Source organism: Gallus gallus, chromosome 4, assembly GCF_016699485.2.
Source record: "Gallus gallus isolate bGalGal1 chromosome 4, bGalGal1.mat.broiler.GRCg7b, whole genome shotgun sequence".
Lineage (NCBI taxonomy): Eukaryota > Metazoa > Chordata > Aves > Galliformes > Phasianidae > Gallus > Gallus gallus.
The window spans coordinates 62,675,313-62,687,868 of record NC_052535.1 but is presented as its reverse complement, the minus strand read 5'-3'; the positions used below and the strand labels follow the sequence as shown (position 1 = coordinate 62,687,868).

The 12,556-nt window shown below is 38.3% G+C and overlaps 1 protein-coding gene across 4 annotated transcripts in view; it reads right to left on the bottom strand.

Annotated features, from left to right (window-relative positions):
* Positions 1–1,863: 1,863 nt before the first annotated feature.
* CNOT7 (CCR4-NOT transcription complex subunit 7) overlaps positions 1,864–12,556 on the bottom strand; it is a 20,960-nt gene continuing 10,267 nt past the window's right edge. For all 4 annotated transcript variants that reach the window (XM_046940173.1, NM_001006454.2, XM_025149692.3 and 1 more), the window contains exons 5-7: positions 10,464–10,608; positions 5,912–6,022; positions 1,864–3,575 (exon numbers count right to left, since the gene is read on the bottom strand). In XM_046940173.1, the coding sequence (XP_046796129.1) occupies positions 3,447–3,575; positions 5,912–6,022; positions 10,464–10,608 (385 nt within the window). In that variant the 3' untranslated portion in view covers positions 1,864–3,446. The remainder of the gene's footprint in view (positions 3,576–5,911; positions 6,023–10,463; positions 10,609–12,556) is intronic.

Below are 12,556 nucleotides of genomic sequence, written 5' to 3'. Positions count from 1 at the left end.
TTGTTTCTTGCTTTTCAAATCCCCTTATCAGATTAAATTCCAGATAGACTATGGCTTTCTTAGCCAAACCACTGCACAGTTAGTGTCTGCATCACTCCTAAGTGATCTGTCCTTGCTTCCACCATCTGTATTCTTTCTTTCTATGTCTCAGTTCAATCAGAAGCTCCATGTTCACCACTGCATGCTTCCTGCAACTTTTACTTGACTTTTTGCACAAGCAAATGAATCATTCTTGAGCTTGAAGTAACCAGACATAGGATTCAGGAAAATTCTTGGATGTCAAAGGTACAGGTCATCCCCAAATTCATAACTGAAAAACGTCCCAAGTACTCAAAATCCATTTCAGACCTGTTTTCTCCCATCTCAAAGATTCTTCTTGCCTAGTTTCAATGAGAAAAGGGATTAAATGCTTAAAAAAAAAAAAAAAGTGACAGAACACAATGTTCTTGGAACATCTGACTCCAAGAGCCAAAAATACAAGTGAGAAAAAAAGAAGTCAAATCAGACAACAGCTTTCGATACTGCATTTCTTCTGACAAACCTCCAACAATAGATTTTAAATGGATTGGGAAGAGGAGAAGCCTGCAAAGAGAATTCCTGTCTCTGAACAAAAATGTACATGTCTAGACAGCTGGAACTCTGCCTTTACATTTATTTTCACAAAAGCAATTAATTCTGTCCACTTTGGAAACAGATTGATATTTCAGGCTCCACAGTTTACAAATGACAGTCCTATACATAAGAGGAGATGACCTTTTTTTCATAATCTTGACAACTCACCATGCAAGTCACTCCTTAATGGAAACCAAATCTAATTATGGCACAGAAACAGCGCTGCATAGATGCCTCCCAGCTGTAACCAACTCTCCTCACAGAGGATCACATTTGATCAGACCAAGAGTTCTCAGACAGAATAAATGGTAATCTTAGTTTAATATTGATCAGTGGCTTTTTGTAATTTTTTTTCCCCCATCCCAAGAAAAAAACTAAACATAATTGCTTAAAGTCAAATGCCCCATGAGAATTTTAGACTAGGCTTATAAAAACTTGGCCTGATCCTGCAGGCTCACGGCCCTCTGCACCTGGGACACCCAATGCACACCTGCTGCTTATCCCTTGGGTTTAGGTTCTTCCAGCAAAAGGAGGCCCAACTCTGACATGCCCATGACTGGAACCAAAGCAAAGCACAGAGTAGCATGCAGGATGCACAACAGTCACTTGAAAAGCATCTCCCACTCTGATCTAGAGCTCTTACCACACACACACACCTTCACAAGCCTCTAAAAGCATCCCTTCACCCACACCTAAAAAGTTATTTCAAAACAAAACCCCAAAGTTCTTAGAAAAGTCACTCCCTCCAACAGCTAATTATATTTACCCCTATCAGCTATTAAAGCTGAAAACAAATGTGTTGATTTCAGGGGTTCTTCATTCTGTGCGTACACAAAATTGTCAGCTGAACCTAAACATTAAAAGGCAGAGTTTGATGTCACAGTAAGAATGCATTGTGCCCTTCTGTCAGACAGCATCTATCTCCTTGTTAAAGCCAAAGACAAAGTTAAAAATAAAATAACTTTCCCTTACCTCACGCATAGCGATACCAACAGAAATCATCAGTGGGGTTTGGCCACTTCAGGATTAAGCTGCAGTTACCACTCTAGCAATGCAGGTCAGTGGGAATCAATGCAAACAGAACTCTGCTCTGGATGAGGCATCAATCAGCAAGCAGTGAACTGCATCATTTCGCAAACAGAGGAAGAGAACCATCATGTCCAAACAAAACAGCATTCCAGTATTACTGTCTGTAATACACACATTCCCGAGAGGAAAAAAAAGAACTTCAACAAAACCACCAGTCTCTTGTTATGTAAGAAAACATTTTTTAGGCCTTTATTTACAAAAGCTTTAAAAACAAATACCCTCTGTTATGCAAATTATTTGTTGTTTAAAAAGGACCACCCAGTTACATTGTCGTAACTCAATGAAAAAGGTGTTTGGTGCTGTTTGTTGTCTTTGCAGTACAAGGTAAACAGAATAATTGGCGAACATTTGGAGTTTCTCTATGATTGATTTCCGTGTGGAACACGCACACCCCTACGCGCGCACACACACCCAGGCACACGATGTCGCACTTTCCATCATTTCAGGCTTGGATTTAGCTATTCAATACCAAAAATGTCTCCTGCACAACTGCTCTGTACAAATGGTAAGCAGAGATAAGAACATATTTTAGGGTCCTTTAAAACAATATATCTAAAATATATTGCTAAGATATACTCAAAAATAAACTAGCATTACAATCCTCAGGTAACTTTATTTGTTCTAAGTTATTTATATTTTTGTTGTTTTACAACAAATATCTGTAACATCTGTCTTTGTAGCAACTACAAAAAAGCATGATTTTGTTGTCCTAATTCAGTAATTCAGTTAAATAGCATTTTTTTTTTCCAGATCTTTGGGCTTTATCTTGAACTAAACTGACTTCCAGAAATTGTCAAATCAAGTACATAATAAATACGACTTCATAAAAAAATATTTGGAGCATACGTCACTAGAATAAAAGTTAATCAAGGGAAGTGCGCCATTACAAAATTCCTACTATTCCAATAGCCTTCAAATCTCAGCTTAATGGCAAGATGGCAAAGTCATAGCTGTTCTTTTCCTGAAGGGTGTAAAGCTGTTTTCTCAAGCTTCTTTCCCTCCTCACAGAGCGGATCTAAAGCAGCAGGCCAACCCGCAGTTGGCACGTGCAGGACGTGTTTGATGGCAGAACACTAGTAAAACAACAGCAGTTACTATGGTTTCAGTAGTTTGTTTTGCTTGAACGACTGCAGGTTATGCAGCAAATGTCATATTCTATGGGTTGAAATACCAAAAGATGCCAAAAATACAGTGTGAAGCTGCTGAACTTAGAAGATTATTGTATCCTAGCTAAGGGCAGAAGAAAAAAAAACTTCAAATGAAACAGAGGATTGAGTCAGAGTTGCTCTCTAAAGTGCAAATTTGATGGTCCACAATCTTGAATAGCTAAAACGCCTGCATACTGGAAGGAACAGACATAAACGGGGAAGTTAGTTACAATCAGCATGAGTTAATTTGGAGAAGGGAGGGGAAAGAGACAAAAAACCTAAGGACCAAAGACCGATATAGGCAAGTTTACCATACTATTATGATTTAGCTTTCCCCTTCTCTCTGCCACACTGATCCTATACATGCTTCATTACAAATGGGCTAGTTATGATTCCAAAAGTAACCCATAAAATTCTACATATCAATATTAAGATCAAAATCTGTGATCGGAACAGTCAGGTTTAGTACATAGAAAGGCAGAAAAGAAAGTGTGCTGAGAAAGGGGGAAAAAAAGCCTTATTGTCCAAGGGGTTCAACCAGAGATAAAACGTATGTACAAGCATGTGGAGCTCAAAAAGATGGCCTTTCATTTCATGTCATGACTGCTTGTTGGCTTCTTCTTCATAAGCGTTTCCCGTGCCATTTTGTACATAAGATGACCCCGAACCAAGGCCATACAAGTGGCCACAATATTTGGCATCGTCAATGTGATCTTCAAAGAACATCTGAAGCGTTAAAAGAAAGACACACATTAATGCCACCAAAAACACCCAGTTTAAACAGAATGACAGAAAGGCTTAAAAGCATTACTGTTGATTTTAGCATTACATATCACATCCCAAGATTCAAACGACATAATTAGCATAACAATACATTTAATCTCAACACATGATCAAAATGTGCTACACAGTGCAGCTCTTTGAAGTAAATCAGTCGAGGAATACCATCGGTCACTCTGTGCACCTCACCTGACAAAACGACCACACGTTTTGGTAGTTTGGTATTACCTCAGTTATCACTTTCTTTTCTGAAAGTGCAACAAAATAATTCTCCAGCAGATTTCTTTCTGCTTTCTCACAACAGATACATGTTTGGTATTCATTGCAAGTGCCCACAGTTTACCTGCTTATCACTGTGGGGGGTTCCATCATACCTTGTCTTGAAATGGATTTACACTATATGGGTGTGAGGTGAGAATAAGGAGGTACGTGCTTGAGCATAGAAACTACAGAGTTTAGGAAGCGTATTTTCCTGCATTTCTCAGCTACCTCCTCTAAGAGGAAGGTTTCATTTAACAAAGAACAGCAAAATTAAACTATTTTTTACTAAGACTGTATTTACATAAGACTTTAAAAGTCTTAATTATCAATAGAACCTTTCAGGTTCTGTACTGTTTGAATTATAAACAGAGAGGAAAACCTCTAAACCACAGCTTGCTGTTCCAGCATCAATATTAATGTATTTCTGATGGGAAAAAAAAGACCCAAACTTTTTGGCTGGGACTCAAAGAACCAGCAAGTTAAAGTTCCAAAAGCAATTACTAACACTTATCAACACCATTTCATACCTTTAAAAACATTGTGAAACAACGTCTTTCACTCCAACATATATTGCTAAACAATGAACTCAACTGAAAAGGATTTAGAAGTGCACACTAAGTATATTTACTGCTGTTGACTAGGATGTTCTTACTTCAAAATGTTGTATTTTAAACGAAACCCTGAAAAAATAATCAATCTTTGTTGACTTATTTAAACAAGTGATTTGCACTAAAAGCTACATTTCTTTTCTCTGAGTAAGAGCTTAGACAAATTCAGGCAGATAATTTGTTTCTTTAATAATATGCAATTTGTTACATGGTGATCATGGCTTTCGAAAGTCAGCACCTAATGTACAATCAAATGATTTCCTTTATTTGCTTTAGATTTTGTTTCAAATACAAGAGTAAAAGATTAACAATAGCATGCAGATTTCAGTTAACATCACCTGTGGGGATCACAGGTGGATCATATCAGAAGCAAAATCCTCTGCTGCACCTGTAGCCCATGACCAGCTCAACAATGTCAACAGTTTCAGGAGAGGAGAACAGCATTGAGATGAGCAAGCCAGATTACATCACAGCACCTACATTTCACCTGCTGTCTCACTAGCACTTGTTAGAAGCTCATGGTCGGCTTTTTCCTTTATACAAAAGGCCATATTACAGCAAGTAGAAATCTCAGCATGCAATACTAAACCTTATAAAAAGATGAGGTTTGTTATTGCCACTATTAAATGACACCAAATTCCTGGCAGAATGTCACATTCAGATGCCCTAGCATTTGTTCAGTGTAACTGTCTTCAAGAAGCCCGTTTAGAATTTGTTTATTCTGCTCATGCAAAATATCCTAATATTCTCCCATTGTATGCAGACAAATAGAAAGGACCCACAAAGCTTACAAGTCTTGATTTCTCTTTCTGCAAAATCTTAATTGACTGCAACATGTAATGTTTTAGAATCTGAGTTAGTTTGTCTGTGCTTTACCAAAGGTAAACTCAGGATAAACAATTGAATCATTCTCCGCAGCAGCCTACAGGTCAGTTTTTAATACACATGTAGCCTGCAAGTTTTAGCTGGAAGCAGCTAGCAAAGGCAGAGCTGCTCATTCCCTGCTGCTAGGCCTGTCACAGGCAGCAGTACACACCAGCTGGGTATTACAGCTCAGTAGAAGCTCTGCAAAAAAGCAGCCTGAAAACAGTCACCCAGAAAAGAGCCTGGCTCCAGCAGCCACTTTGCAGAAGAAATTTTGCAAAATAGGCAATGGAAAGAAAAAATAAATAAAAAAAGCTAGGCATACAACAAAAACAAGAAGCGATGCTCACAGTAGCTAAATAGGGAAACAGTAGGGCTGGTTCACACTTAGTATGGGGAAAAATACAATCTTAAATCTGTCAAAAAAGCAGTGATCTCTGAAGCACCTTAGAGATTGCCTTAAAATACATCAGACTTATCAGAATCAGCAATTCCATCTATTACAGCAAGTTACTACTATGGAGACAAAACGAAGACACGTGCACCTACTTCTCTCATTTTGAAAAAGGCCATTCCTGTGAGTAAAGAATCAGATCCTGCCTGATGCTGTGGTCCTATCCTTTCCAGCTCTAACTGCTCAGCCACTTCTTGCAATCCACCCTGAAAATGAAAACATTTGTTAACTGCTGAAAAAAAAAAGAAAACAAAACCAAACATCTGTATTTGTGAAAAACTTGTCATACCAGACTTTCAACTTCAGTGTATTTTAAACGCTTGCACAGAAGCTTAAATAGTCTCTATGCTGGAAGATCAAGCTTTCTGTATCAACAGTTGTATTCGGGTCCATCTCAGAAGAGCTTAAATCAAGCTGTGTCTTTGTCCAACAAAACTACTATTGCTTCATGTTCCATCCTCCCCAGTGAACAGATGTTGCTACTTAACAAAACAATCCCCTTCAAGAGGTTGAAAGGACTGGCAATGCTGAAGAACAAAACAACGTGTTCCTGTAACCCTTCTATTGGAATGAAAGTTTAAACCATAAAAATGTCTTTCTACAAATACAACAATTCAGGTTCTTACAAATGGGTGCTTAGTTAAAGTATCTAGGCTTCCTCTGAAACAGACTTGTTTTCTCTTCCACTTACCTTTCAACAGTTCAGTTGAGGGTTTTTCACTTCCCTTTACAAAAACTAGGAGTATCCTTAAAAATCTAGAAAGCTACAGGAAATTAAGGAAAAAAAAAAAAAACCCAAGAAGAGCACACAGTCCATCTCTACAAGTCATTCTACTCATCTTTACACATTCGTTCCATTAACTGCCGTAAGAGGGTAGGAAACAAGAACATACAAATGATGGATTTCTGTTTTGCAAGTTGTTTTTTAAACACGATGAAGGCAAAGACAAAGTCAACTTCCTCTCAGAGATGTCTATTTAATAATCACACCACATGGAATGAAATCTACCTCTTACAAAAGAGTATAAGCATCCCACATGCAAAAAGGAACCATTTAAAACTCACTGTCTGAATGCTGACACGTGGTTTAAAAGAAAAGAACATACTGTAATGGTACAGAAATCACTGCAAACCTATGCTATAAGAGAAAGCTTCTGAAGTTTGGAAGCTAATTTTATTTTCTATTAAGCTTAGATTATGTTAAAAACATCCCAAGTTGTAGAGCAACTAAAGTAACTTTTCATTTTAGTGCCTCAAAACTGATAATAACCATTTGCAGAAGCAGTCAGAAATTTAGTTTGGTTTTACGTATATATGTCTATCCTTCGAGTGATCTGAATTATACTTTAATGGGGATCTTTGTAAACTGGGGCAATATAATTTTGTGCCTTTTAAAAACCATTAAGTGTTAAATCCACTAGAAATGGTCTGAAACATGTGGCACATGCCCTGTGGTCTAGAGATCAAAACCCAAGGAGAAACCTTTAGTGAAACTATGAGCCTTTGGAAGGTGAAAACATCACACAGAGGAAATGATTTTAAATCAAGACTGCCTAGTCTCTGAGGTCACCTATGTCCTCAACACCTTTAGCCTGTTCCAACCATAGAAAGGGAAGCAATCAGAGGTGAAAGTGTAATAGTCAGTGTTAGAATTGATACAGAAATAGAAATCTGACCAAGAGGTCAGACCTAACATTATGAAAATTTCTATGAATCTTAACACAACACGTTTTATTTTAAAAACAAAAGCTGCAGTAATAATATTCGCAAGTAACAGCAAGCAAACCAACATGAACCACTGGTATTGGCATGTCTAGCTTTATTCTAGCTTGAACAGCTGAGTATCGTTTGCATAAATTTGAGAATTAGTCTATACATAGTACAGTTAAGCACTGAAGCTTCTTTTCTTCATGTGCATGGAGACAACATTCAAACACTGCATATACGCTAACTCAGTTGTATAAGTTATGCCCTTAAGGAAGTTCAGGGACGATGGGCAGAAAACCAATCAGATCTCAAATAAAAGCATGTTCTCTACAATCTAACTCCCAATAATTAGCTATTGGCATTGGCAACAGCAGTTGCCTTTCCAAGGTACTATTTCCTGTTTGTAAACTCTTGACTTTCCCAAGCTGCAACTTAACAGTGCCTCATCGTTATGTTGTGCTAGCTGTTAGGCTATCTGCACCAGCTTCAAATAATTTAAGGAAAAACACTCAATAATCACAAATCAATACTATTTACACAGTGGCTGCAAGCTCTAGAATGTAGCAAAATTTATAGAAACAGCAGCAAAGCAAAGAATGCTTTGAAAATAATCCTTCCAATATATATCATTAACTAATAGATATATTTGTAAATGTATCATTACAATTGCCTCCAAAGATTATTAGGCTACTGAAATTTTCTTTCAGGAAAGATCTTCAGTCTCCAGGTAAGAATATTTAACATGCGGGAAAGAAAGACAGTAGAAAGGGATTCAGAAGAAAATGAAAGTGAAGCCTACAAATGTACTTTAGAGTTGCTATTACTGCAAAACTGAACGGAGTTGTCTACATGAAAAGATTTTCAGAGGCCAAGCAGGAATTTAACCTATACTACATAAATACCTCAAGTTAGTCACAGTCTGCATGCTGCTTAAGTACACTAATAATGTCTATTTTTGTTAAAGTAGCATACTGCAAATTCATTACAAGAGCAGTAAACAGCTTCTACATCCTCAAACATTTGTCTTATCAGCGCTAAAAATTCACTTTCGGTTGCGTGAGGGCAGAGGTAGGTGGGAAGCTTACAGTAACTCAGTGTTGTTTTGTATGAAAATAACTTACACAAGTCAATAAAGGACAACTGCACAGCAGTTCAATTCTCTGCAATTTAATAGAGATCGAACGTGACATATGTTAGGAGAAAGTGCATGCAATTTTAGAGTCACAATATGCAACATTTAGCAACTTGTTTTTCAGACAGCTGCTCTCAGTACAGTACAAGTCCACAACAATTTCATTGCTGGTGGTTAGAGCAGTAGGATAGCCCACATCCCCTCCTGTTATTACCAGTCTGCAGGTTAGAAGAAAGGAACAAGATTTGCTGCAGGAAAGCTGACCTACATAGTAAACTGTGAAAAAGTCACCTTTGTTCTTAAGTTTTGCTGATGGAAGACTCATGAAGGTTTTTCTTATCTTCCAAAATACATTTGAATCTCTGAACAGTGCAGGTTACACACAACTGTCTTAATTAAATGACAAGAAATATAACTCTCTCCTCCCCAAAACCACTTGGAATATCACCTCTGGAACAGTGATATGGCATGTCACTTTGTTGCCTTTCCCAGGTCACTGAAGTAGATGATACATACTGTTCTTGGTAAGCGTATCATCACCATAAAGATATGAGACATTTTACTTCCCTCGGAAGTGAGAAGGTTATTTCTTCTGTTGGTGTTGGGTTTGCTGCCCCTAACGCTTAGGAGACTTCTAAAACTTTGTCTTTTTTTTTTTTCTCCCTTCTAGTTTCTGTGAAGAAAAAACACATCTAAAACGTTCTCTAATATCCAGTCATTTGCCCAACTGATTATCTCAATCACTGGATGAAGACCAGTAAGTTTACTTTTCTTAATAGCTATAAGGGAGATCTCCATTTTCATCATCAATTTGGTTAACAAAAGAAATTACATATCTTTGTAAGCTACTATTTAAGTGATACACTAAATACCTCAAGGAAACAAAGAACTATTAGTTCCACACAGACCACTCGTTCAGCATGACAAAGTGAAAAGCCTTAGGATTTCGCTGTACTACAGTCAGTGCTCTCATTTTTTATTCAAGTTCTTTTTAAGACAGCCTAAAAAAAAAATCAAGTTACTTTCCATAAAAGCAACAAAGTCATTTATTGCCTCAGATGAGTGGTGCACTTCATTCCCGCAGCAGTCCAGAATCTTAAAGTTCTTTAGCAAGTACAGTTGTTAACAATCCCTGTAGCATCTTTCACTTTGCTGTCTTCCCCTTCAACATACTTTGTTTCAATTCATTTTCCAGTTCAATTAAGTCTCCAAATGTCATGCCAATTAGCAGCCCCGCTGGCCTGATATGAGAGATTAGTTTCTAAAACTGTTTTTTTTTTTTTCTCCTAGAAGTCACATGTTGCTCCTGAACATATGCTGCTCTTTATTTTTCCTTACAGGGCCATCTGAAACATTCTTCACTCCATTCCTCTTCCCAAGAGACTTCCACAGCATCACCGTTGCAATTACCTTTGTGAAGACGACCGCAGCCCTTTAGTGGACTGCACAGTGAGGAAATAAGAGTATGTGAAACCCAACAATTCTTATCACTCAAGAAGTGAAGGATTAATCCCAAATGTGAGTTTATCATCTGGCAACAAAGACTGGGCATACCTATAAATACAGTATCAACACAATATTTTTTAACTGGTAAGTAGTAATAAAAGGTGACGTGCGCTTCTGCCTGCCTCTATCAGTAGCCTTTAACATTAAACACACCATGTTCAAGAACAGTCCTGTTTAATGGATGCTATCAGAGCAAAAGCAGAAAACCAGAATACAGAAGATAAGCTTTTAACAGAAAGTATTCTCCCCACCACAAAAAAAAAAAAAAAAAGCCTGGACTGAATCATTAACAGATTACTTACCTTCAGATTTTTGCAACTCTTCATGAGATACTTTACATCATAGATGACAGGGAAAAACAATCGCAGTATCTCAAAGAAGTCCAGTTCTTCTTCAGGTAAATTAGAGTTGGTCAGGATTTTGATTAGATAACCAAAGTCATATCCACTGCAAATTAACAAAAACAACACAGTCAAATAACTTAGAAACACTCTTCGCTTCCAACATCAAGACTAATATTAGACATTAAGAGGAAGATATTTCGCCTAGTTCAACGCAACTTTGACTCTTACAACAGAGTAAGAGTTAGTGCAAACGGCCCCACTACAGCTTCCAGAGAAAACATTATGATTTATTCTCAAGTGGCCACACAAAGAAGCAAAAGCATGATCTGTTTGCAGGTCTGATTAGAAGATCTGATAATGAGAACTTAAACAGAAAGACTCCTAGCTGGTCCACTGGACAGAGAGAGGAAAAGGCTTCTACTTTGAAATCTAAAGGAAGGACAAGCTTTCACATAAGCCAACACATTTTCCTGCCTGGAGATAAGTTTTATCCTTGGCAGTGATGAACGGCAGGCTGCCATTCAGCTTCCCCAATTAAATCAACACAAAGTTAGACAGCAAACAGCTTTCAGTAGCTTGTAGACCATGACTCATTTGGAAGGCAATGACAGAACAAGTTGGAAAAATTTGTGTGAACATATAAGGCTAGGTAGAAGAAGAGGTGCGTGGTGGAGAAGAGCTTGGAAGACTTCCTTCTCTCCATAATCCTTGGCTGAAGAAAGAAGACATAGGAAGGGGATGTGGTAGTAAAAACAAAGCATGAAATAGGCTACTTTTACAAAAGGTTATAAGATGAAGCAGAGGGTTTAAAGTGCACAGTAAGCAGGACTGATAACTACTTATCCTTTTTCTTAGGAAGGCGGAGGTAATAAACCAGATTATTCATGATCTGGTCATAAATCTGATCCTTCCTAATCCCTTGTACTTGTGGGATTGCTCACACACATCATGCACTGAACCAGACAGGAGGCTGATGCATTATCTTCTATGTTATTAGGTTAGCATTGAATTAAATAGGTTCCTAGATTTTGTTGGTGTCCTGGGTTCAGTTGATTTTCTTCATAGCATCCGGTATGATGCTATGTTGTCACTTTAGGAGAAAAGCCACATTGACTACGACTGATGTTTTAGCTGCTGCTGAGCAGTGCTGTACAGTATCAAGGACATTTCAGTTTCTCAGCTTCTCATGCGGTCCTGTTAGCAAGGGAGACTGAGGCAACACAAGGAGCTGGGAGGGGACAGAACCAGGGACAGCTGAACTAAACTAGCCAAAGCCCATACCACATGACATCATGTGAAAACCATTCAGTTGAGGGCAGTTGGTCAGGGGGCAGCTGCTGCCTGGGGACTGGCTAGGTATGTATCAGTGGGCAGTGAGTAACTGCATCGTGCATCACCTGTTTCGCGTGTGTGTATAATTAAGATTACTGTTACTTTTCTCCTCCCTTTCTGTCTTAGACAACAGTTTTTATCTCCACCCACAAGCTCTATTTTGTTCGTGTTCTGTTGTTTTTTTTTTTCCCTCCAATTTTGTCCCTCATCCCATCGAAAAGGGGGAGGGAGGGAAACAAATGAAAGGCTGTATGTGGTGCTGAGCTGCCTTCTGGGTTAAACCACAGCAGCTGGTATGCAACTTTAAAAATGACTGTACCAGCAGGACTGCTCAACTGAAGGCTGAGTCAGCTTATGCTGGTTAAGGAGCATTCGCAGCACATTCACAGTCTAATTCAAGTGAATGAGTGGTCACCCAGACATGAATTCTCAGTTTCCATCATGTTCATTCTTGGTTGCATGAGCATCATACCCTAAAAGAAAAATTTTGCAACATGGTCCAAATTCTTGACTGGGGTCTTACAGCATCAGCTGTGAGGTGAGCAATACATGACAATACAATTAATTATAAGAGTTACCCTCTACAGCTACCTGAAAGGAGGTCACAGCGAGGGGGCGGTCAGCTTCTTCTCTCAGGTAACTAGTGATAGGATGAGAGGGAATGGCCTCAAGTTGCACGAGGGGAGGTTCTGGTTGGATTTTAGTGGTAGGTGGACATT